General features: G+C 44.7%; 1 protein-coding gene across 3 annotated transcripts in view; it reads left to right on the top strand.

Moving 5' to 3' along the window:
• Positions 1–240: 240 nt before the first annotated feature.
• Positions 241–27397, top strand: part of LOC135388394 (structural maintenance of chromosomes flexible hinge domain-containing protein 1-like) — a 127805-nt gene continuing 100648 nt past the window's right edge. For 2 of the 3 annotated variants that reach the window (XM_064617953.1, XM_064617952.1), the window contains exons 1-9: positions 241–602; positions 5237–5312; positions 10964–11040; positions 12812–12893; positions 13437–13519; positions 15763–15908; positions 16691–16811; positions 17716–17835; positions 21971–22134. In XM_064617953.1, coding sequence (XP_064474023.1) covers positions 483–602; positions 5237–5312; positions 10964–11040; positions 12812–12893; positions 13437–13519; positions 15763–15908; positions 16691–16811; positions 17716–17835; positions 21971–22134 — 989 coding nt within the window. In that variant the 5' untranslated portion in view covers positions 241–482. Of the gene's footprint in view, positions 603–5236; positions 5313–10963; positions 11041–12811; positions 12894–13436; positions 13520–15762; positions 15909–16690; positions 16812–17715; positions 17836–20942; positions 21207–21970; positions 22135–27397 lie in introns of those variants that run through there. The other variant, XM_064617954.1, reaches the window with a different exon arrangement.

The raw sequence follows: 27397 nt of genomic DNA, 5'->3' as shown, positions 1-27397 counted from the left end.
ACTACCTCCTCGCCCCTCCCCCCACCCCCAAAGAAAAAGTTTGGCGATAGCATCTCCGGAGGAAAGAAACAAGCGTTTTACAACACGAGAAGCTTTTCGACTTTTACACAACTGCGTAAATGACGGCCCAAAGCCTCGGGGCCTCAGCAACTACCCTTTAGCAGCCCCCCTTGTGCTTGCCATCTCGGATATCCGGATAACCCAACGTATCTCGCCCCACCCGTCGGCAGATATGGAAACTGTTCCACCGGACACTCGCAGGTGGCGCTTGCTGTGCAACGCGAATTGAAGCGTATTTTCAAATTCGTGGTGTTGCTTGCAAGGGCCCAGCAGTGGTGAATTTCTGCAACATCTGAGCTGCTGTGATGCCGTGTCCGGAAGCCACCGCACGCGTCCACTCGCCAGCCGTATAATTTGTTTTATCGCTTTCGACGTTACCCGGTCATTTGTCGGTTAGGGTCCGCTAAGCTGGGAAAAACAACATGGCGGCGGCGACTAAACAATTTTTTGTTTACGATCGACGAAAAACCAGTGCGCCACAGTCGTCAATAACTCTGAAGAAAAACGCCACGTATTTGGATCTAAGGACAGCTATCACAAAGGTAAGCTTTTTCACATGCTTGTCAGGTGGAGAAATTCAACTGCAGTGAACACGCTACCGCGGTCAGTGCAGCGTGACGTCCCATGGGGTCCTGTTGTCTAACTGCTGCTCAGTTCTGTTGACTGGTGTTGATAACAAACATCTCGGAAAGACGCGACACTTAAATGTGCAGACACGCGTACGCACCACCAGACAAAACCTGAAAGCATTAGAGGTGGGCTGCTGCTCCACAGGGTGCTATAATTTTTGTAATTTTGTCGTGAACCCCAGTAACATGGATGGCTCAATTATTATGTGAACTTCAGCTGTGTACTATGAATGGGTGTAGCAGGCTTGTGCCGTGTTGAGAAGCAGCCCTCTCCTTCAGCGTAATCGCGTAAAAAAACAGCAGATATGTAGAATTGCATCCATGACTTGAAAACCCGAGACTAGGTAGGGACGATAACAGACAAACACAAACACGGTCTCAAACTCAGCTGAGTTTGAGACTCAAAACTGATCTGAGTTTGTCTGTTGTCGTCCCTACTTCGTCTCGGGCTCGCTTGCTACCTAACTTTCCTTTCGTTAGAATTGCATGTTTGCAATACATACAAGTAATACATCTGCTCAGAAACCACACTACCACATACAACGGGGGAGCCTGTAGAGTATCGCTCCTGGCGATGAAATTCCACAATTGTAATCACGAAAAAAAATTTGTTCATGCTCAGAGATTTTCCCCTACAAATTCCCCAAGGCCCTCCAAATTGCAGAATATTCCTGGCAGAAAGGCAACACGAAAGAAAAAGCCAGGAAAGCAGCAGATATTAGTATCACACACTTCCTATGAAACATCACCACCACCCTGATATGAAAGTCCCTGCTTCTGCTACTAGAAAAATACAGGAAATCTTTCCCCCGAAAATCTCCATGCATGTGTCAAATTTGCAGCGATTCTGTCCCGTGACATCATGCATGCTCTGCTCAGCTTCCTTCTACTTGGGATAGTGTATTATAAAATATATATGGGTCTGGATAGTATAACGTGTACAGAAAGGCTGAAATGTGCTGTAGGCAGCATGAACTGGTTCTATGTGCCTCCTTTACTCTGCCCATTGGTATGGTGCGTAACATGAACATATCTGCAGGAAACTTCTTGGCCCTGTATTGTGCCCCACATTTTTCCTCCTCATTGTGGTACCCTATCACCTTACTCAAATCCTTACACCAGGTCCGTGCACTGTTGCAACCAATGCCGGTCTGTGCTGTTGCCGAGCTGCACAAGTGCTCGTGAAACAGTCTGCAGACATTTGTCCCATGTCTGCCACAGTGTTTACAACAGCTACTGAAACAGAAATTAATTTATGAGAGGAGAACCCATTCGCACCGCCATGGTGCAGCTTTCTGGTAATGGGAATTACAAACTCCTACAGACATCCAGTCACTAATGCAGACATTACTATTGAGCGAGTTTTCTGTTGATGCTACGGCCTATTGCCATACATACACATGTAGCGAAGAAGATATTAATTTTGTAGCTATCAAAGTTGCCCAGTGATGGGCAAAGTACCAGGAAAAGTAGTAAAGTACATGCAAGAATATGTTCTTTAAAAACACAGTAAAAAGTCTTGCTGGTGCTAAATATGTCAAGTAAAGTATAAAATATGTACTTGAAATACTTACTAAGTACCCTCAAATACAACATGCTGTCTTCGTGCCACATCATTAGCTCTTTACAAACCACACACGGATCCTAATGCATCTGCGGAAGAGCATGTTGAGACCACGACCTACTAGGTTATAACGACCATGTCGTGCGTACCCCTTCCCGGCGCCGCATTTTTGAAGGTAGCGGTGGCGCTTCCCATCGTCCCAGTTATTGCTTCCTCAACTTCTACAATGCTTTGTACTTTAGCTTACCTTAGTATTTCTGTACAAGCGGTGGACGTTCCACAGATGTTTCATTCTGAGGTTGATTATCATCATCATTCTACGCGTTTTCATAGGAGCTATCGCTGTCGTCTGCTACGGTAGTCGTATATACGCTTCTGTGCGTTCAGAATTCAAATTTCCATCGTCCAATCGTGGCGTGCCGATGAGTAGCACCCCTAGCGGATTGTGCGGACGGGATCCTCATAGGGGTTGCTGATTGTGGCATGGTCGTTATAATATAGTAGGTCGTGGTTGAGACATGCCAATTTATTGGCTCTGACAGGATTGCGAATTGGCTAAGATAGGCCTAGACGCAGTCTTGTGGACACCATAACTAGGCTTCCGACTTTTCGGATTTATCCGATAAACTCCCTTGGATGTTTTTTGTAGAAAATCAGATTTATCCAATAAACTCCACTTTTTCCAATGCCCACGCAATGGCCTTATGGTTTTTCCTGTTTCTTCCTTCCTTTGTCCCCCTTCTTCTACAACTAGTTTTTGAATTATAATTGATCCACAAAGAAACAAAAAAAAGTCAGAAGCTGTAGCCTCCTTCAGGGACGCTGGACGTATGAATGGCCCAAAAGGAGGATACTACTGCACACTTGTCCCATCTGTTCTATGCATCCTTGACCCTAGTGACCCTACTTGACCCCGGGCACTGGGCTAGTTTGGCACAGAACAGTTCTGTGTTCGTCCCAGCTGCTACTCATTTTGAGCCTGGGCACCACTTGCAATTTGTGCAAATACGCTTGTTTGTACTTCAATACTTATGGGTAGTAAAACATCCGTGCGCTACATCGTGTGGTCTCAGTCACTTTTGCACTTGTTTCCACGCAGTGTGTCTGCGACGACTACTCCGAAATACTCCGAAACCGGCGCCATTCATTTTAAACACCGATAAACACCCTCCGAATTTTCCAAATTGAAAACTACGAAAACTCGGAACCCTAACCATAATGAATACGGTTGTGGCAGGCCGGATGCGGTGCCGGCCCACGTGCAGGGAGCCATTAAGGCTCACAGAAGGATATTTGAAGTACTCCAATGGGAAGCACAGCAAAATGTACTTCAGGTAAAGTAGAAACTAATGTTCAGCAGAATTACTTGAAGTAATGTAAAAGTACTTCAAGTACTACTTAAGTACTGAGCACTTCAAGTACTGGCCGTCGCTGAAGTTGCTCCTTACAAATGCCAGCCCCCAAATTACGGTGATGGAGGAATACCCTGAGACATGGAACGAGGAAGCTAACACCGTGTCCCAGGGTATTCTTCGATCATCATGCTTCGCCAGCTAAGCCTGTGCCTTGTCCCTTTTCCAAATTTCAATCTGGCTGTGAGTTTCTTATCTAGCTGTGGAATCAGTTATTGGCCTTGTGCATTGCCCCCAAACACCTTCGTAGAAGTGTCCCACACTACTTCAACCAACAAGAATGAGCTAAGGTGGGGTCGGGACGACACAACACCGTACAAAACACCACAAAAATAGAATTCAAGTAAATTAAGTGGGGCGAGGTGGTGGCAACGGGGTCCTAGTTTCAAATCCTCTATTTTTGGAATTTCATGACGTGCACTCTTCAGGGCAAATGGAAGTTGCTGCAAGTCACGGAATTAACCTGCATATCAGAACAGAGGGACCAGTATGCATTGTTTGAGTGCAATCCAGATCTTTTGTAACTGCTTAGCTGAGGCATATTACGGAACAAAGACTGTGCAAAAAATGATTTGTGTTCCATCGCATATCAAGCAGCTGACAAGGAGATCTCGACTTGGGTACGACCAAACCAATTTATGCTGATTTTTTAGACAAGAGCTCTAAACAAATGCTCTTATGCACATATTTACTAAACTTATAGCAGACAGCACTAACAGTAAACCTAGCAAACACAACTGTTTCATTAATGGTTGTATGCAGGCAGAGCTGTCAAGGCATATTGTGCCAACAGTGGTGTGACCTATCGCTCAGTTGTTACTATTTCTCGATGTTTATGAGTAATTGCCTTCCTAAGAAGCTACTGTAGAAACCTTTATGGTAATTTCTGTGGAGCAGTGTGGAAATCTGTCAGCATCGCTTCAGTCTGAAAGTGATCTTGCATTCTTTTTGTTTTAGTGTATGAAAGAGAGTCAATCAGTCACTCAAAATATTCTATTTGATATAACAAACACACAAAGTTAAATGTGGTATTGCGAGGGCAGGCCTGTGATGCAGTCCCAAATAAATACATGGTTCCAAAACACTGATAATATACAATAGCACATCTTATGGGAATAACTTAACAGCTACCTATATGTAAAAAAAACAGACGGGTAACTACCCAACATAGGCTCATTTATACCAAGGAACTCAAGCAAATGAGGACAAGAAAAGCTGAAAATGCTCAGCAACACTATAATAGAGTGATGATACTGTGCAAACTGTTTGGTTATTGACAACAACAGAAAATTACATTTATATGTTGTATAACATTTCACTCCCTCTCAGATGCTGAAACTTCCTTCATAAAAAAATAATTTTTGTGATACCTATTCATGGTGATACATAGTCGTGAAGAAGAATTATGACACATTTTACTTAGGAATTAATGGGAAATGTAACCTTACTGTAAGGAATATCTTGTTGTAAATGCGGGGTCTCCCATAATGGAGGGTCTCTGCATATTAAGCTTATTGTATCACTTCTCATTAGACATACATTTCACAGTGCTGCCTGATGGTTCTTTTCAGCAATTTGCCATTCCCACCAGTGAGTCGTTCCTTGTGTGTACGACAAACAGGGAGGAAATCGGCGCAGAGAGCTTCGGTGAGTGCGTTTCTAAAGTTAGTTTCCCCTAAGGTACTAGCCCAGGTAGGTCCATGTGCGTGGAAAGTATTGAGCCGATAATAATTCTTGCACAGTGGGTAGAAAACCAGGTTCAACCAGGGTGTCTTGCCAAGTTGTCCTTATTATAAAGTGATCCATTTGTGTTAAGCCTTTGAATGCCATCGACAAACTGTGCTCGTCTGTTGCTTCCTGGTTAAAAATGACGTGGACGACCTCAGCTCATAGGACTCAGTTGGCACTCCGAGGGTAGATTGCAGCATGCATTCTCTTTTTCTCGCAGTTCAGTGCATTTTAAGACATGGTAGCTGGCAGCGTACATCTGAAAAATGACGCCTCTGATCTGCACACCCCTTAGAATCACCCCCTTCTTCAAAGGGTATGTCAGTTAACGAAGCAAGTTGACGACACTTCATGACACTTGCAATCAATATGGGAAGACCGATTAGGTGACCCTGATGTTGCATGGCATGGGTGAAGCACAGTAGCAGTAGCCCGTGAATGTTTCGTGACCAATGAGATCTGCTTCTGTTGGAAAATTATGCATCAAAGACATCTAAGCTTTAGTTTTTGGCTGTACTTAATGTATATGTAGTTCACCTTGCAACTTCTTTTGTTTGGTTAAAGGGGCCATAAACAGGCCGCCAAACACTTAACAAATAATGGTACCCCACGAAAGAACGCAGGACATAATACCCAAACATACATTTCGTTCTGCTCGTGCCAGCTCCGTGACCCATATAAGTGCTTTCAAAGATGAATAACCAGAACGCCTCTCCACCATGCATACGTCACATGGCTACATAGCCTTTTGCCGTCCAGTCGGGAGGCCGAGCTCCAGACCTGACGTTTCAAATTACCAGCCAATAAGCAAGATTCATTATCAGCTATGAGACGGACTGCTCCATATGTTTGTGTAGAACTACATTTTGTGCTTCGTGGTTCCGGAATTCAGCTTCATCACATCTCCAACATCTTCGGTTGGTGCAAACGTCAACAATTGGGCTGCTATCATATGACGCAGTTCGCACCTGGGTACCTCCAAGTCATGACGTGACATGACCACCATGCTAACCACTGTGTCACATGAGCTGGTGACGCGATGCTGCATGGCTACGGCAGTCCAGTCGTCAGAACTAGTGACTGTAGGCAAAACCATTCGAAGATGACCCATCGTACACCTATCTAAGATTCCGGAACTGTAGCGCCGGATATTCATACGTGCTCGTGGTGTGCTACGTGCTACCTCGCGGAAAACGTAGTACGCGTATGATATCTAAACTGCACGCATTTCTTTTTCAGTTTGAATTTATAACTCCTTAGATTTTGAATAGAATAAGACTCACAATCATCTAGCCCATTTCTACAAGTGAAATTAAATTGTATGTGGAACACTTGACCATAATTGATGAAAAAGTGCTACGTCAAAATGATGTAAAGTTAGAGTGGAGGGCGGAGCTAAAAAGCGAAAGAGTGCAGTGAATATTTCATCCGTATGCAAAGCACCTTTTAGTTTTGAGTGCTAGTAATTCCAAGGAGCTTTCTCAGCTTAAGTTGCAATAATATAACACAGAGAAATATGCACCTTGTATATCTGTTTACGACCTCTTTAAGCACAAGGTTGTTCATATAAAGTCCGCCGCGATACAGAGCGTGAGCGGAGAATGTTCTTGGCCACCATTCTATCAAGTCAGGTGTTCTTCCCTTGACTTACTGTGGAGCAGTATCACAAGGCATTGAATCGGCAACAAACGTTATGGGACCAGAACTTTATGATACGCCGACTGCAGTAAGCTCCAAGTAGAATATTTGTTGTGAAAATCGACACTATGACCGAATACGTCTGACAGAATCCCAGTCTCTCACTTCGAGAAGTAGAAGGATGCAATTATCCAATGTGGCGATACAAGTTGATTGTGTATCTGAAGGCAAAGGGACTTTGGGGTGCTCCAAATGGTGAGCCACCAGAAGATAATTCATAGAGAGCCGCGTGGGAGAAAAAAAGACAAAGAAGCCATGAACGTAATAGATCAGACCTTGTCGGCTCCTCAAGCATGTTATGTTTCCAACCAGACCACAGCAAGAGGTGTGTGGCTGAAACTACAAGAGACAAACTAAGGACAGGTTATTGAGCGAAAGATGACGTTGAAACTGGAGCGCGACGCAGTGGAATGGAATGACTATCCTTACATTTGCTGACAAAGAGCGAGGGGGACTTCGCCGCCTGGATGCTGCCCAATAGGAGGACGCGGAGGGCAGGCACTTCCCAAGCCTCTCCTCTCGGCTGTCTCGTTGTTGTTTCGTGTGTCGCAAGGCTTCTGCCATGGTGCACCAATCTAACCAACGGCTTCGTCGTCTGTCAGCAGGTCAACGAGGCCAAACGGGAGTCGCGCGTACGCTGGTTAACTGACGGCAAAGCAGTTGGTTAGATTGGTGCGCCATCCCTTAGGTGAGAGTGTAGGCTTGGGAAGTGCCTGACCTCCGCGTCCTCCTATTGGCCAGCATCCAGGAGGCGGAGCCTGCCTCGCTCTTGATCAGCAAACACAAGGATAGTCAACGGAATAAGGATGAAACGACTACAAAGTACATACAACGCGTTGAAGCCCCAGCAGCTCCGAGTGCTAGGGAAAGCTATAGAGGAACCGGAAACCTACAACGGAGTTGCCCGAGCCTTTGATGCGTGTGCTATGGCAGGTCTCGCTACAGAGAAACTGAGATACACACTTCTCCAGGAGATGATCAGACAGAATGATATGGCACTGAAGCAGTTCATGAAGCAAAGGTCGCTGCCAACAGGCGCAGTACTAGAGAAGCCCTGAGTGCTTCGAGTGCGGTAAATTGGCACACATTGCTCAGCGGTGTCTTACAATTTCTTCTAATCTGTCCAACAACAGGGACAGGAGCGACATTGGAACCTCAGTTCACACATCAGTAGGAAAGCAAGGCATAAGGGTGGCGTCTCTCAGGGAAACATGGCGTACAGAGGCAAATGATATAGAACGTGAAGACGACGCATTGGCATTTTGTGCCCTTGAATTGAAGTCCTCTGATCGCAAATGGCAAGGCTGATCCGTCGACTCTGGCCACTGACTGATTGTCGCGATATTCTCAAGGACTTCAGCAGGGATGAATGGTTATGGTAGTGAATGGTAAAACCATTGGCACGGAGGGTGTAGGAAATGTCAAGCTCAACGTAAAAAAAAGGAGCAGCCCGAAACACGAACTTGATCGCCACAGATGTCATATGTTCCAGGTATGGCAGATGGTATGGCAGGTAAGGCCTCCCAGGTCATGCTGCTCCCCACAAGGCTGATTTTCCAGGGCATTTTTGCAAGATGAATTGTGCAGTGATAAAAAAATGTTTCGTGTGGCTGCTTCGATAGGCAGCTGGATCAAATAATTCATTCATTTATTGTTCCTTCAGGGGAAATTTGAAGGCCATTTATAGGAGTGAGTGGGAACCATAGTTGTCACCCAAAGCATGCGCAGGAAAAATAGAAAAATCCTTCGTTATCGCCCGTCATTAAAATGTGGAGTGGAAGACTGTTCAGTCCGATGAGGTGACCTGGAAAAATGAGTTAGCAAAGGATGGTGTGCAGGATCTTAACTTTATGATTGTGGTCGATCCGTCAGAATACACATCATAGGGTGGTTAATATACCTGCCACAAAGTATGGTTGAGTGATAGAAAAAGTGATAATGTGATAGATGCTGTAGCTTTCAATGTGTTTTTTTTTGGTCTGGTGCTTTGTTTACGTCGGTGCTTGAATGGTGCAAATATTAATCACTTAAGATAATGAGCAAACGTGGCTCTGAAGGCGTTGGATGCCATTTGAAAGACGTTGTGGATGCCATATGGAGCAGGCATATTCTAATTTGGGTACCCTGGTAACCCTGCTATTTGCAGCCATTGTTGTTGTAAGCAGGGAAGGGTAATGGTAACGGAACAGAAACAGTATATTACCGAAATTGGAGATGGTAACGCAAACGGAAACTGAAACGCATACCACGGTTCTCCGTTACCGGAAACAGAAACGGAAACGAATTTATCCTCCGGTATTGAATTCGGGTAATGGCTATTCCTGTTGTGCGATGACATTTGAGTGACTTTTCATCTTTTGTTTCTCTATTGTGATGACTCCTTTCCTTGTAATGCTCTAAATACTACACGGGAGCATGGAAAGAAAGCACAAATTGGACCTCGAGAGTGCATTCCTCACATACCTCGCCCCAATCCTCATAACTGCATGACATCAACACATGACTATACTCCACCATAGCACGAGGATGCCGGCCGATGATTTTTGTTACTTATTTTGTACTTTTTTCTTTTCACTCTGGCCATATGGCGGTATTGTTTACAATTGAGAGCGTCCGCCTATGAATGCGACATTGGATGGAAGTTACGCCTATCTTGAGCTGCTGGACTCCGAGTGACTGAAGGCTGAAAGCTTGTTCCTACATATACAGGGTGTGTCATTAAAAACTCACCAGAATTTTTATAAAAAAGCTGTGAGAGCAGCATAGATAGCAGTTGAATTCTACGGCCAGGCGGACATCCTCTGGAAGAGAGTATGTAACTACCAGATGACTAATTACCTGAAATTAATTAATTTTTTAATTTGGGAATTTCGGGCAAAAGTGAGATTGCAGATCGAGAGACTATCCTCGTTGAACACCTTTCCACGTTTAAAAAATCCTGAAACACGCACGTACGCTAAAATATCCATCCCCGAATTTCGGTCCGCAAATGAGCCAAAACCGAAACCGTGGCGACCAGGAACGCGGAGAGTAGAGCGCTCATTTCACCCCAGAGGGCCACGTGATTTGGAGCGGTGGAGATAACTGGAGTGGGTGCCGCTCAGCTGGGCAGATAAACCGCTCTCCGACCCAGATAAGCCTCCGTCGGCGTGGGTGATTCGCTGCTCAGGCGCGCTTTTTCGGTTTAGCTCATTTGCATACCGAAATTCCGGGACAGATATTTCAGTGCACGTGCGTGTTTCAGGATTTTTTAAACGTGGAAAGGTATCCAACGAGGATAGTCTCTCAATCTGCTATCTCGCTTTTGCCCGAAATTCCCTAATTGAAAAATTAGTGAATTTCAGGTAATTAGTCATCTGGTAGTTATATACTCTCTTCCAGAAGATGTCCGCCGGGCCGCAGAACTCAACTGCAAAAACAACATCGACGGTGCTGCTCTCACAGCTATTTTATAAAAAATCTGGTCAGTTTTTAATGACACACCCTGCATATATTTTTTTAACTTGCAAGATGTGCGCATCCCAACGACGTAAAATGACTTGTGTAGTGCGTACGCTTGCCACCGAAACAGCACTTAGGCAAACAGTGTGCTGATAGAGCCGGACGGGCTGTCCTCCCGCAGCTCTGTAACAACCGTTCCATTACCGGAAACAGTAATGGAAATGAAATTGAAAGGCCGGTATCAGAAACGGATAACGGAAACAAAAATATAGCAGCAACGAAAATGGAAATGGTAACCAAAATTCGTCCGTTTTCTTTCCATGGTTGTAAGTGCATGGAATAGAGAGTGCCCAGACCTGGCACTTCGTTACAGTTCACAGTTGAATGACTGTGTGTGATATTTGAGTGACACTAAAAGGGTCTTGTTGCAGGACATCTGGATGGTGGTGAAACCTTGTATGTGCTCAAGAGCATTGACCAGGAACTCACAGGACAGACATTTGAAAAGGTGACAATTTATCTGCTTTATTTGAGCATATAGGCCTTTTTGCTTCCCTTCTAAGATTTACATGTCCTTGTGCAACGAATGAACATAGCATTTTTGTGTTTTGCTCTTCTGCATCTTGATTGATTTGCACCGCTGTGCGTGCATTCAGTGCCATCTATCTCCTACACATTTGCTTAGTCTACCACAGGCTTGTTCATAAAATTTGTGCCTGCATTATTTCAAAATGAACTCATGGTTGCTCGTTTGTCGGCATTTGTTGTTTGGGACTGCACCTCTCATTGTCATATGATCTGAGGTTTAGGAAATGACACAGCTATGCATGGTATCTCACAAGGGCCACACAACTAAAAATGAGAAGTCGTGTGGCTGTATCAAAACGTTACTAGAAATTCTTGTGCTGGGCGATTTCACACTGAGTCTGGCAGGGTGGTCCAGTCGGCCTCTCCGATTTTTCTCATATATCAAAGCCTAGTCCCTAGGAAGCATCTTGGCAGTGAAAGTAATTGAAAATAGTGGGTAGTTATTTTTAAATTAACTACCGTTCAGATGCTGACTTTTCGACCAATGCACTTCCTATGAAGTTTGACGCCGCATGTCATTGTAAGCATTCAACATGTTCAGCAGATTTTTTTTTTTTTTTTTTCGTACTCTCAGTGTTGGGTGTGCATTGTACGCTATGCTCTGAAGATTCCAAGGTCTGCCTTTGTCCAGTTAAAAAACGGCAAGGTTTCCTTATTTGTAAAATTTGGCCCTTTTTGGCACCTCACTGATGATCTTTCAGTTGTGATACCTAAAAGCAATTTATATCATTGTGTTTGCCTTGAAATGCTCGTCCTTCTCGTAGCAAGCATGTCATTTTGAGCAATGTGCCCAATGGCTGTTTTGTGAGGGGTGGTCTACCGAAAATGGATAAAATCAACAGCGCATTTCCCATATATGCCCGTTCGTGACGTCGTTCATATTTCTGACAAACGTTGTTCAGGAACATCAAATGAAAATTTGCTTGAGAGGTGGGTGAAGTTGCATTTAAGAAGTGCAAAGTACCCCTGTAGCGACTTCTCAGTAAAGGGCGCAGCAACAGCTAGAGCTGGTCTTTTTTCCCCGGAGCTCACTTAAAAGTGCACTGTTATGCGAAATAAAGGCGAAATAGGGCTTGAGAACATCCATTGAACAAATGACATCAACTTTGAAGAGGGGTACTGCAAATAGTCAGGTAACCGAAGCAAATACAAGGCAGATAGTTGTGTAACCAGAGCAAATGCGAATTGAATAGTTATGTAACTGAACGGATATACACGGATCAAAACTGTTAGCCCAAAAACTATGGTACAGCAGATATAAAACAAGGTGTGTGCTGTTTTATATGAAGATCCGTATGCACATATGACGCATGTATCCATTTTGATGCGTGTATTTGACCCATTGATTCTTGGGCATGGGAGGCTTATGTGTTTGTGTCTGTCCATAAATGTATCCTGCCTCTGCTAATTCCCATCGTCTATATCAGAACATATTTGGTTTGGAAGAAACATCAATTCATGTTGAGGTTAGAGTACAGTACTCCAGATACAATTCAACATTTGAATCTAATACGGAAATTGGAGTGTTCACACAGCCTTGCTTTCTGCATGCCGTAAATGCTCATGACTTAGTGCAGTGTGAGAGAATGGGTTTTCAAGAATGTGGAGTCAATACAACTGCACGTCTGCCCCCAATTAGTGCCACAACAGTTAACCTCCATTTAACCCTGTGTATGTCTGTCTGCTTTCAGGTTGAATACCTGCCTCATTATGATACAATCATCAAATCTGGAATGTACGAGTACTATGCGTCCGAGGGACAGAATCCTCTACGTGAGTCGTGCTGCACGTTTCGCTTATCTTAAGAGTTACAACTATTCCTCATTGGGAAGTGCATTTGTAAAACCCCCTTTCATGTATTACATCATGTTCCAACAATATTGTTGCAGAAATTTGTGTGTAGCCATTGTAATGAACCCTTTTCACAACTGCCTATGCACATGCACAGAGGCGCCAGTGACCTTAAGGGGCACCAGACAACGTTCTCACAGTATTCCATACATGGCACTAGACGGACGCAAGCTTTTTTGAAGAGACTGATTTGACAAGGACGGAGTAAACTAAAGAATTTGCACTTAGATAATGTGGCAGATAATAGATAGTTGCGGGCAAGCTGGTGGACGCTGTGTCGTGTTTGTGTTTCCGTGTCTCCCATCGCGCAGGCTTTCTCAACGTGGAAGGTACACTTGTTGACCAATTTAGTCATCACTTCTATGTCTGCTGCACATGAAAAAGTTGATTGTGTCTCAGCCTATTTGCTTGAGACCAAACACTTGTTTTTGTTGTCACTTTTCTTATTGTCATCTTGCTTTGCAGCATACGCATTTGCAGAACTTATTGACAATTCCCTGGCTGCGACAAAGTGCAACAAAGGAAGCCGTAAGATTGAGTTGAAGCTGGTGAGTACAGATTGGATAGGTCACGTGTCTGTCAAGGGATTTCCTAGAATGAAGTTTCACATCTTACCCCTATGCAAAACACAACCAACTACCTGTAGCTCACATCCGAAACATAGCCTTGCACTTGAATTTAATCTACATTGTGTTCTGAACAAATACAGTTAAACCTCTATGTAACGAAGTCGGTAAACACATCGCAAAACTTCGCTATATGGAGAACTTCGTTATAGAGAACGTTAGCTAAATTTCGGTGGTTGTTACTACAGTTAAGTAGCCTGAAGTTCCCGGGAATATAATGCACGAAAAACAAGACTATGGAAGAGAAAGAAGCAATTTATTTGGCTCAGAAATAGTCAGTTACTCGCTTTTGCACAGTCTTGAAGAACGTCTGTATCACAGACCGTTCATAGTTTGCCAGCGACGCCAGAGCGCCCTCCTGGTCCTTGTACGATGCCGCGTATCGTCGAAGCACGTCAATAGAGTCGAGCACCTCCCTAACAGATGGCACACATATGTCCTTGTGTGTATCCTTACGCAGACTGGCGACGATGTCGGTCTCAGTAAGCTCCTCTGTGCATACTGCCGTTGAGTCGGCGTCCAAAAAGTCCTCCAGTGCAACATCATCCGGCACCCCACCTTGTTCTCGAAGTTCTTCCCATCGCTGGAGCACAGCGAGCGCGTCCATGGCTTCAGTTCTCTTTGGCCTTCAGGATCGTTGACAAAGAATTCGCCGGGTTCCGAACCTCGCAGCTACGTCCTTTTTCTTTTCACCCTTGGCGACTGCGTTGATGATCTGCACCTTGGCATCTACAGACAACGATTTCCGCTTGAGCACGTTTGCCATGGCGTCCACTTTACCCGCTCACACGCGGAACCAAAAAAAGTGACAACTGACCGGCGGTTGTAAACTGTAGGGAGAGAGGAGGGGGCCTCCTTCCTTCTCATTCGTCGAACGCTGGTTGCGCACGCCTGTTGCGCCGGTCACCGAGCCCCCGGCGCCCTCCTCTCACCAACTCTCCTTTGTACAGGCTTCTCCAACACAAAGAGCGACCTGGATATGAGGCGTCGGGCACCCTGGATGGCCCTGAATTCCAGAAAGTTCGGAACGTCGCACTATTTCCGAGAATCGGAGCGGTGTTAAGCGCGCGCGGAACTTCGTAACACAGAGAACACGGGCACACGCACTTCGCTGTATGGAAAACCCAAATACATGGGCTTCAATGGGACAAATGTACAAGCATTTGAAAAAGTTCGCTAAATAGAGAAATTCGCAGCATGGAGAGTTCGCTATAGGGAGGTTTAACTGTATGTATAGTCACTAGTAGGTTGCGGATAAAGGTGTACTACTCTCGATATATACATGTAACTATGCACTGAAAATCTTCTAAATATGCAGTACCACAATAAATGCAAAGTTTTTTTCATTGTTCTTGGTATAAAAGCAATGCACCAAATGTTTATCTTGTAAAAAAAGTATGTATTTTAGAAGAAACAATACAGTGAAATAAAGCATCATTTTGTTCTGCACGCAACAAAGAATACTTGCGCCACAGATATAAATCATGGAGCTCAAACTCATGGTGGTGGACATATTGGCTTGTTTTGTTATGGCTTTGCGTTGAGCACTGGATCATGTTGATGAAAATGTGAACGCCGCCCATCTTCGTAACGGTAATGTGGCGAAGGTGAAGGACGACCCATTGGCCATGCACGCAGGCTGAACACCGCACCTCACCTCTCCGAAACATGGAAAATGTTTCGCGGAAAAAGACGTTGTCGTCCCAAAACCAGCAAAAGCATCACTGAAAATAGTAAGCCCAGTAAATAGTAGTAAGCCCACGCATCAGAAAATGTGGCAGAATATGCACTTTTCGTGCACTTTCATGCGAAATGGGCCACAGTGTGCGAAACATGCGTTTATAGCCACTATATAGCCTTTTGATCGATCCCAAACCAAGACCAGAAGTGTTTTTTTGTCGTCCTGATATGAAACCATACCGAGAAAAAAAAGCGTGCATTTTCATGAAAATCCACGCCCTTGTCATCGGTGTCTGGCAGAAATTCTAGGACCTTACTTGAGACAGCACCATTCCTAGCCCAATAGCATATGTCCCCAACAACAACAACAACAACATTGTTTTAAGATGGTGAATGGGGACACTGGCACTGTGTAGCCTTTGAACGGAGATATTTTTGCTGATGGACCAGGCTGATTAATTTGAACAATTCCTCATATTATGCAGTACCTGGATGACAGCAGCAGCCAGCAAGATCGTAGTACCATCTTTGTCATTGACAATGGCTGTGGCATGACCTCTTGGCAGCTCAACAACTGGGCTATTTACCGACTTTCAAAGTTCACCAGAAAAGAGAAGTCTCTGCACCCCATGTGAGTACTGTTGTGTTTGTACATTGTGCTACGACTGGCTTCGATGTAGCGCTGCGCTGTAACACACCGGTAAATGTTACGTTGTTGTTTTTGTACGTGCTCAGCTTACATTATTTTTGTTAAGTGCAACTGAGGTGACATCAAAAATTAGACCAGCGGCACGGCCGAACGGGTTAAAGTAGCACAGAAGTCATTTTTAACACCCTGTTTTCTTCCTATAAAACTGTTAAGTAGGCCAGTAAGATGCGCCATGCGGAGTAATTCACACCACAGAGTCATAATTATTGCGGAAATTGAATTGAAACTACGCCTCAAAAAGTGACAGTGCGCAACGGTGGTGAAGAGCAGTACCAGCCTGTGATCTGCCTGGAACCTCGCGCTGACGCTATAAGGAGAACGCTCGCTGATTGGCCTAGAGAAATGTTGTCAGCTACTCCGCTGTCGTCTGCTACTCGGCTGTTCGAGGTTCTGAAAAAGCCTTTCTCCTGGCTCGGTAATGATTCGGCCGCTCCTTCTATCCCCAATTCTCCGGGAGAACTGTCAAAACTGGTTTACGGCGGCAAAGGGACAAGGCGCTGACCCCCACTGACCGGCGAACCAGAACGAGTTCTCCTTATAACGTCATAACATCATACCTCCTCATCCTCGTTATACCTGGACTGGTGAGTTAAGGGTGAACATGCGGAGTCATGGTTATGCGAGTTTTTTTCTGGGAAACAAATTGCGATTGGTGTCTTTTATGGGGTTGATTTTGAGTGATTGCATTTTCCTACTAATTGCAGTGACCCAGACAGCAGTTTTGATGAGTCCCAGAAGCGATGTCCTCGATTTCTCAACAGCGAGATCTCATACTTTGGCGCTGGTGGAAAACAGGCTATCTTCTTCATTGGAAACTCTACACGGGTACATTACCATTTTCTCTTCACTTGCGTAATTGTTTTGCACGTTTGCCTGTTCTGTGCACCCACCACGGTTTCCACGCCTTCCCAAGCTTCTGGAAAATCCTCCTGTCGTGTTTCTAAAGTTATCGAAACTTCTTTTTCTAGTTCTAAATTGTTTTCGTCTTGCTTTGCATTTAAAAAAAAAAAAGAAAAAAATGGTTCATGTTGTACTTCAAAGTTTTGCAGGCCCTTCCCTCTGAAGTGCCACAATTCCTAATGTTTATGTGCACACTACCGTGCAAATTTGACGGTTAGATCCAGCTTGAGGTACAAGAAATTTGCATGTTCTTTTGTGTGTAACTTTTAACTGCAACTAGTTACTTTCCTACAAAAAGAACTTGTGACTGTAACTAATTTGCTGTAAAATGTAACTATAAGTTACTCAGTTATTGCAATATTTTTTACCCATCAGTTCTCTCATGTAATTTTGTCAAGGCTTCAAATGCACTGCAGTTTTCTCAAACAGTAATTTTTCATCACATACGCAGCCTTAGGATGGCTTTAGACAAACTCCCGTAGCCTTAGACTGCGCCATAGGAAGTCCTATGTTTATAACACTGTATAACTATGCTTGGGCAGTGCAGGCACTCAAACAAATTTTTGATTTACACTTCTTAGGTTCTTTTCAAATGTAACTGTGAAGGAAAAGTTATTTTAATGTTGGAACTGTAGCTATAACTAGTCACATTTCAAAAAGAAAAACTATAACCCAGTTACTATTTTTGCAGGCTTTTTTTTTTGTAACTTGCTTATGACTGGTTAGTATGTTGCGACTTACGCTTGGGTTCCAGCGTGAGAAATACTTCGTCTGATTATTTGCATTTGAGACTGCTGCTAAATTGCTTCCTTTGCATTTGCTACTGTAGATGATCACGAAACCAAAGGAGTCTAGAGACGTTCACGAGCTTGTCATTTCCAAGGATGAGTTTGAGCAACGAGAGAAGCAGAAGGACTTCATCTACAGGGGGAACATTCTTAACAGGAAGGTGAAAAGCATCACATTAACATTCTATTTAATGAATTCCAAAAGCACTGATGAAAATGTCAGAAGAAGGTTTGTTTTCTCATCTTAGGCTCTTCCTCTCAATTGCTTTTGTTGCTGTCATTTCGAATACAGTTAAACCTCGATATAACGAACCTCGATTTAGCGAATTACTCGACATAACGAAGTTTTTTCCTGACCCTTTCTTCTCCATTGAAAACCATGTATTTTTTACCTTGGTATAGCGAATTCCCACTAGATATGAGACCTCGACATAGCGAAGCCCGCACGTCCGTGAACGCCAGCTTCGGCGAGAAGTTATTTCAACGACCGACGCCGAAAGCACGGGAAATGCCGAAAATTCCACGCTACGAGAGGGAACGCGCTCCCTCGACCCTCTCTCAGAATCTCTCTCTCTCGCCCCTCTCTCTCTTTTTTTCCTGTGCCTTCCTCCTTCCTCAGCTCCATCAATCATTCTCTCATCGTACTTCGACGTGACTACCCCGCGCGGTGGCTACGGGACTTGACGAGGACATCGCGTGTTGTCCAGAATGCTGTTGGATATCAGGTTGAACAGGAATACGAAAGTGGACGTGTACCAAGCTGTTGAAATGCTAGCTGCCTCGTAGGTAGCTACCAGCGCTAGCATAATCAGCAACTGCTTTCGAAAAGTAAGCTTCGTTCTCGACCATGCATTGCATCGCTTGACGACAGCCAGAACGCTGAAAGCATTTCACCGGAACTTGTTGCAACGTGGCAGTCCCTAAGTGAATTTTCCGACGTTGTCCCGGACGGGACGACGCTGGATGACTACGTGAACAGTGATGCCGTGTCGTAGCCACGGAAGAGCTGGACGACAAGGAAATCGTGCGTTCCGTTAGAGATGGCGGTGACACGGAGGACGGTGACGAAGCGCAACAAGATGAAACGTACGATGTGCCATCGGGCACACAAGTGTTAGACGCCATAGATGTTTTGCGGCGCTACGCACTGGCGCAGCAGAATATGGAGCGGGCCGTGGAGGCCATTTGGTCTTATGAGCGGGTAGTGGTACCAGCTATGCAACAGCAGTACCAGACGAAGATAACAGATTATTTTACAAAATAAAATTTTCAAAGTGAAGTAAATCGATCATGTCACGTGTATTTTTCGACAATGTAGGGTTGACGGCGCAGAGTGGTTCGCATTTTAATGATATCGTCAGCATGGTAATTTCATTAGCTTTACTTTCTGGTATACTTGATTTAACAAATTTTTTTAAATAACGAAGTAAATTGCGCGCGTATGCTTCTTCGTTATATCGAGGTTTAACTGTATGTGGTTTCCGCAGATTCAGCTTGCAATTTTAACTTCCAGTAAACCCTCGTTATAATGAAACCGCTTCATGCAGATTATTGCTTTGCCCAATGTTTTGATGAGGTCCCTGCCGGACTGGATTATTTTAATTGTTCCGCCCCTTGTTGGTCCTTGACTCCACTTACTGCAATGAGCAAGCATGATGGCAGACCCATCTCATGTATTTCTCTTTCCTTGCTTGAATATTTTTTCTTTGAAGATTCCTGTGGCGTGTACACTATGGTAAAAGAAAGAAAAAAAGTCCACCCAGAGTTGTTGTTTTAAACACCTTTGTCTGCAATATCTTGAGGCACTCTACAATCTCCGATAGGCACCTCTGCCTGTAAGCCTGTCAGAGTAGAATGTGTTTTACAGTCTGTGCTGCAAAGAATGCATTAAGTATGGATTAATGCTTAATGCGAAGACCCCTGTGTTGCTTGCAGTAAGGATATAGCTTATTTGACTGCATATAATGCGAACCCATGTATAATACGAACTGACATTTCCACTGACCAACGAGAGAAAAGCTACGGTGAACCCATAAACAATGTGACACAGCATCTTTGTATGCCCCTACGAGAATACAGCAGAATTTCGATGATACGAATCTCACGGGGTAGCGGAAAAAATCCGTATCATCTGAAATTCGTATCAAATGAATTAAACCAAAATAAAAATTGAGGCAAGAAAATAGACAGTGTCTGTTCATTTTCCGTTACTATCAGTGAAAGAGGTCGGTCGTAACGCTTTTGTGTTTCCGTTTTTGGCCAATGCTGCCCAAATTCGAGAGATGATTCAGAAGACCTGGCACGTGCTTTCCACCCGCGAGTCGCGCGACAGTGTTCTAAAGCGAGCTTCTCCTGAAGCACGCAGGCGTTAGGTGAAGCCGACTTGCGGAATGGTGACGCGTAATGTTGCCAGAAGTTGTCCTGATATGTTCCCTCCACGTGTTCTGGTTGCTGTTTTCCGCCATAGTGATGTCACCCAGCTTTGCGGTTTATTGTTGCAAGAGGGGTAAAAAGGTCAAAACAGAAATAAGGTGAGAAGGTTCCGGGCCGTGCAATCCCTTTGATCTTATCTCCTCCACCACCACCAAAGGGAGGGCCATTGCTTGCATTGCGCAACATGATGTAAGGGAGTTCGTGGTGAGGATAGCCCTCCCTTTTCGAAAGACGCAGCAGCATGACTCGCGCGCTCTCGCATCACGGGAGAACTACAGTGGAACCTCGTTAGCGCGTACCCGCATAAGCCGTAGTTCCGGTTTAGAAGTAGTCATTCGGGTGCCCCGACCGAACACCCATTGAAGTCAATGCATTTCATGACCGCTTTACACGTAGCATTTCTTGACGCCTGTGTCGCTTATCGCGTACCATTTTCGTTGGTCTGTTCTTACGAAACCGGTCCTTGCGAACGCGGGGGGGAAAAAAAAGCCCGTCGGCTTCTAGAACACGTGATTGTTTCCGTAATCTTCCCCATATCTCCCCTTTCTTATCTGTAATCTCCTTCTTTCTGGGAGAAAGAATGGGGCTCATGACCTGGCAAGGTCATGCAGGACCACATGTCAGCTTAGGATCTTACTTTCTTGGGACGCTGCCAGTAAGCGTACGTGTTGTGCGCAGAGCTCGGCGTTTCGGGCCTTCGAAGCTCACTATCACAATTATCTGATAAGGCGTGAGATCGGGCCCTGCTACGAACTCACGTGAAGGTCGACTTGGCGTATCGGTGAGTAGCAGGGCCCGATCTCACGCCTTATCAGATGATTGTGATAGTGAGCTTCGAAGGCACGAAACGGCGAGCTATGGTTGTGCGTCGCTTGTTCGTTCCTGCTGCAATATCGTACAATGGCCAAGCCTCGCGTTTTGAGCGTAAGGCACGTAAAGGAGAAGGTCGCAACATCAGCCGAATTGACGGACTACGACATTATCGCCGCTGTTGCTCCCGAAACGGCGTCCAACTCTGATGGTGACGAGGACGCGTGCCCCGTGCCGAGGCCGGCGCATCGCTCACCAAACATCACGGATTTCTGCGTTTGAGCGTGAAGTAAAGATCGTGAATTGGTGGCTTCTATAACGGCATGCGTTTTTCGGGTTTCTGGTGACGATAAGTGACATAATTAGTAAGTTTCGGTTATGACGTAGTACCGCTTTGCACGTACTTTTCCCGCGTCCCCGCCAGGTACGCGCTAACGAGGTTCCACTGTACCTCTGTCGCATCCTTGGCTCGTTCGTATCATCCATGAAGGCAAGATAATGCGTTCTTATCATCCGAACTCGAATACATGGGAAGAATAGGCATTCCAACCGGGACTGGAAAAGAATTTGTATCATCCCGAAATTCGTATCCTCTGTGATCGTATTATCGAGATTCTACTGTAGTTACAACTGCGGATGCTGGGCAGGAGTGAGTTGGATACAAACACTTTGCAAATGATTTATTGAGCAAAAGCATCATGTGTACCCATTCGCTGCAGCACATCCGTAGTGCTTACCATAACCCATATTGCATACACCCATATTGCTTACTGTATTTTCTTGAATCTAAAACTACCCTTTTTTTCCCCAAAATCCTGTGTTCTAAAGTTAGGGGTACACCTTAGATTCGAATACTGTCGATCCTCGATATAACGAAACTCACGGGGACCGCAATTTCTTTCGTTATATCGAACATTTTGTTGTATCGAATTGAAGGTCATGGACATGACACTCTCTCTTTAAAACCTGATATTGGGGAGTGCTGTCTGGATTTGTTCATTAAGAACCTTTATTTAAAAATATGCACATGCTGACGATTACACACATTTGCAGTTGGGTGACCACAGCCACGTACCAGCAGAAGACGAGGGCCTTTGCAAGATCATTGCTGATGAAACGGGCAAGGAGCAGTTCACCTGTGTTGCCATCTGGGGCATCTCTGCAGAGCATGTCCAGTTTCTAAAGCACAACTTCAACATATGGTGTACACAGCTGGCGTAAGTCCTGACCTTCATTGCAGAACTTCCTGAACGTTATTTGGGAGAGTCAGTTTTAGGGAAACACTGTCATCAATGCAAAGAGTGGTGTACAAAGGAATTGTGGTCATGCTTTTGGAATCTTAGCAAGCTTCTGCCTACAGTACTATCTATCTTCAGACCATCTCTTCACTTCGCCAGATGAACACAAAACAATTAGTCGCCGTCCGATTTTTTGGACTCGGCGGGGATCGCGCAAGAGTCCGAATAATCGAGCAGTCCGAAAAAACGAATTTTGCTTCAAAATAAACTTTACAGAGTCCGAAATATCGAGCGACGGAGCTGCACGGCGTCAGAAATTTTGGAAGTTCTTATACGTCACCTCTATGGGACCCGCGGCCGTTCCGCGAACGAGTCCGAATAATCGAGCATGTCCGAAAAATCGGTCGGCGACTGTATTCCAAATGCAAATAATGTAACTTTAATATGCCTGCAGGTTGCGTTGCTTGCAAAATATTTTGATGTTAATGATAGGCAATGCTTCTGACAAAGTGGAATGCACACCTTTTTTTGTGCGACATGACATGCCTAGAGACTTGTGGAGTGATGTGCACAACCTGCTCATGGAGGGATTCCATTCAGAGAAGCAGCAAAAGAAAATCTTTAGAGCCTGAAGTTTCAGGGTTTAACCTGGTTCTTCCCTGAATTAGCACCCCGAATTGAAGGTTGCCTCTTTTGAGTGAAACCCTATTTTTACCCTGCAAATTACCCTCACTTAGATGTCTGTAGGAATGCACATTAACTTGTTTGGCAGCAAATGCAGTTACATCACTGTTTGTACCAAACGGGTACAGCTAGTTTGAGTAACTGAGCCCGATTTCTCCCCGAATTTAGCATACTGGAAGTTTTTTCACCCGAATTCGCATGAATTTAGAGCACATGTTTATTTACCCTATTTTTACCCCCTGAATTTAGAATTCAGGCTAAAAAAATCTTCTAATTGACCCTTTTGTGAAACCATTTTTGAAGACTTCTTATGGTTTTGGGCTGTTTGTGTTTTATATGCAGAAATGAGTAGAATTGGAATTCAATGCACCTCTCCAAGACCCTCAAATGAAATTTGTGTTTGTTTGAAATTTGTGTTGTGTTCACTACATATATTCAGGGTGTTTCACGAAAAAGGAGCCAAAGTTTAAAGATGAAAATTTCATTGCACACCAAAAAGATGGACTACGTAGTGTTACCAGTGGTGTGAGGATATTCAAACTATTTTGTGTTGTAAGTAATTAATTAACTGAAACTAATTAGTCAGTTTTTTTATTATAAGGATTAGAGTCAAAATGTCTGAGAAAGTTGTAGTGGGCTATACAGCGACACGAAACCCTATGATTGCAACTTTGTACCTCTAACGGATGGGTTTGCAAAAAACCGACCTGTATCGCGCCTGTCCAAAAGTCCAGTTTGCACCTGCATAGCACCTGCATAGCACCTGTGTCGCACCTACATTGCACCTGTATCGCACCTACATTGCACCTGTATCGCACCTACATTGCACCTGTATCGCACCTACATTGCACCTGTATCGCACCTACATTGCACCTGTATCGCACCTACATAGCACCTGTATCGCACCTACATAGCACCTGTATCGCACACGCGAGGACGCAATGTCAATCCAAAATGTCAATGAGAACTGTAACTAGTCTTCGTTTGATAACAGGATGCTCAAAAGCACTGTGACCTGAAGCTCATTTTTTCGTTAACCCGAAAGTTAGCCTTTGGAGCTGGGGAGAAAGGATCTGTTAAAAGTACAGCGGAACCGCGTTTACACACACATGCATAAGCTGTATTTTTGGTTCAGAAGTACAGTGGAGACCACTTATGACGTAACTGCTTACAGTGCGGGACTGCTAATAATGCGGCTTTTCCCGACTCCCAATATCCTTCCCATAGAACATAATGTATAGGAATACCGCTTATAATGGGCCATCCGGACGCGAGGTACCGGTTGCAGTGCGGTCACTAAAGGACAAGCGTATTTGTCAGGGAATCCCGAAGCGTGAATCACCTGTCGCGGATAACGCGTCTGTTATCTCCTCGTGACGAGGCGGGCAAGGGTGTTTTGCGAGGAGGTTGGCCGCTGCGTAGGTCGGTTGGGTGACGGGAAAGCTTCTGACTTCTCTCTGCATTATGTCACACGTGCTATCTGATACACGATCAACGCGCTAAACTTATGGAACGATCTTGTAGAGAACGACTTTGTTTCTTCTGCGGACACTTTCGACGGACACCGATGTCTGCATCTGTGAATGAACAGCCACTGCTGAAGCGATAGTGCAAGCCGTCCGGAACCGTGAAGCGTGCGTGCTGGAAAACGACTCTGGTGAAGATCGGGACTTTGCAGGAGCAGAGATGTCCCGCAAAGATGCGATAGTGTGCATGCACAAACTAAGTGACTTCTCTACCCAGAATGGACTGAGCGACGAGGCATTCAGTTGCCTCACTGTTGTTAGGGACGCACGTGCAAGGCACGGTCAGGAAACTACGCCCGACAAAAATCAGGCGTTTGTCCAGGCTCCTTGAGAACGTTGAATAAATTGTTTTCTCTGCAAGGAATATCCGCGCTGTTCAGTCCGGTGCACAACATGGTATAAAAGAAAGGTCGGTGCTCAATCACGGACATGTATTGGCCTAAAAATGGGACTTTTGGTTATAGCGCGGATTTTCGGCGATCCCGCAACATACTGCATAAGCGGTCTCCACTGTAGTTACGCTGAATCCCCAGCTGAGCAGCTATTGAACTCCATGCATTTCGTGACCGCTTTAGCTGTTGCGTCTCTTGGGTGCCTATCGATTAGCACGTACCATTTTCCTTTATCTACTCTTGTGATAGCGATCCTTGCACTGAGAAAGCTATGACCCCATAGAAAGAAAGCACGTCAACTTCTCGAACACATGGCTATTGTTTACGTCTGTTTGTATACATCGCCTCTTTTGTGTACTTCCCGTTTGTTTTCGCGGGTGAGGTCATGCAGGACTCCACATGTCTGCCCTGGATTCTTCTCTCCCAGAGGCCACCCAGTGTGGGCACGACACAGAGCAAAACCAGAGAAAGGAGGAAAGATCGAGTCGAGCGCAGTGCAGGGCACAACCTCTGGAATGCACAAACCATTTTCAGTTTTGATTGCGTTTTTCTTGTTTGTGCTGCAAGGCAACTGACCATCAAAGAATGCTGAAGCAATCATCCGAGCCTCCCATTTTGAGCGTGAAGGAAAAGCTAGACATCATCCAGGATATTCAAAGGGAAGTGAAGAAAGCAATGCTTACCTTTGCAAGAGGCTTGCCCCTAATTAGTCTGCAGGATTTGGATTTCAAAGGGAATTATTGATGAAAAGTGCAGGAGCATCAAACATGAAGAGATGTCGTCTGCGTAGGTCCGCTTACCCAGATGTTGAACAGTCATTGGTATTGTGGCTGAAGAAAGCCAAGTCACAAAACCTGCCAGTTAGCGGCCCTCTTCTTATGGAAAAAGCTTGTACTTTCGCCATGCAGCTACACCAGAAGGAGTTTGTTTGAATGGGTGGCTGGTCAGATTCAAGAATGATGTCGGGAGAAGGCGCTGCAGCAGACAACGACGATGCACAGGAATGGGAAGTGGGAAGATGCAGCAGCTTCGGTCAGACTACTGCTGGGATTACATCTTCAATATGGACGAGTTTGCATTTTTCTACAAGCTTTTTCCCAACGGGACCATGGCATTCGAGGGAGAGACATGTACTGGCGGCAAGCACACAAAAGGCATTTGGTGTAAACATGACTGAAAGTGAAAAGCTGCCTTTGCTGATTATCTGGAAATCAGCAAGCCCACACTCTTAAAAAAAGGGTGTACTTTAACTGATTTTTCTTGGCACATATATAACTCCCTTTTGGAGAGTACAATTACTCTCGAAAAGGAGTCTCCTCACTCCCTTTAGGGGAGTGGGCTTATGCTCAAACTCCTTACTGGAGAGTGGTCTTTTTGAAAGGGCAACTAGTTGCAGTGCTGACGACAAGATGGGACGCAAGTGAAAGCTGCCCTGCAACTACGTCAAGGAGTACCCTGATTTTGAGGTGTTCACATCGTCCCGCGATTGCGATGCAGAGGTTGTCGTATGTAAGTATTGCCGCATAACAATGGACACTGCACACGGAAAGCGTGCATTTGGAATTGCGGAACAGCTCGGTGGGCGTCATACCAAATGTATTGTTAAGCTTGTGTCTCTCTAGTGTTGAAGCAATAAATGTGACAACTGTACTTTCGCTGCCCAACCGTGTGTGCATCATCAAGTTTTCTCAAAATTTCGGATATTAACTGAGCTGTAAATCACACACTGCGAAAAATGCAGTTTCTTTTTTTTTTTTTTTTAAAAAAAAGCCAGTAAACTCTGAAAAACATCCTCCGGTAACGCCCAGAAATAAAATCGGAAAACCCGGAACCCTAGTTATGACGTAGTACCGCTTTTTCTGTGTCTCTGCAAGTTACGCGTTAACAGGGTTCCACTGTACAAAGTTGCAATCAAAAGGCTTTGTGTCGTTGTATCGCCCGCTACAATTTTCTCTTTGACATTTTGACTAATCATTATAATTAAAAAACGAATCACTTTCACTTAATTTAATCAAAATACCAAAAATTGTTTTGAGTATCCTCACACCACTGGTAACACTATGCAGTCAGTCTTTTTGATGTACTATGATTTTTTTAAAACTTTGGCTCATTTTTCGTGAAAAGCGCTGCAAAGGCAAATAGACGAGTTCAGAAAATCCCAGAGAGCTTAGCGCCGCTTTGAACAATGGGAACTTGCTTGCAACAAAAGAGGAGAAGGTTTCCATACTGTTTCGGTTCCTTCTCTCTCGGCCGATTGTCCACGAGGAGTCAAGGTCAGCGAAAACGAAACGTGAAAGACAGTTCATTCCAGTAATCTCCCAGGATGCAACGCGTGCTCAAGGAGCACTGGGATTTTCTGAAATCGTCTATTGCGGCATCACACACTTTCTATTTTTCTGCATTCATGAAATGGGGTATGCAAATAACAATTTTCAAGTTCGAATCCACTAGGGAGACTACCAAATCGAACATGAGTATGGTCTGACCTCAGTTTAGTGGTGGAAATCTATGGCCCCAATTAAATGGCTAGAGACACCCATGTATGTTTTGTTATCTCCATAAAATTCTCTGCCAAAAAATACTGTGTGACAACATGTACAGACATGTCATGTGGTATTTTTTCGTATTTAGTGGGCTTTC

The sequence above is a fragment of the Ornithodoros turicata genome, chromosome 3 (assembly GCF_037126465.1).
Source record: "Ornithodoros turicata isolate Travis chromosome 3, ASM3712646v1, whole genome shotgun sequence".
NCBI classification, from domain to species: domain Eukaryota; kingdom Metazoa; phylum Arthropoda; class Arachnida; order Ixodida; family Argasidae; genus Ornithodoros; species Ornithodoros turicata.
The sequence above is the reverse complement of the archived record's forward strand: the minus strand, read 5'-3'. Positions and strand labels throughout refer to the sequence as shown.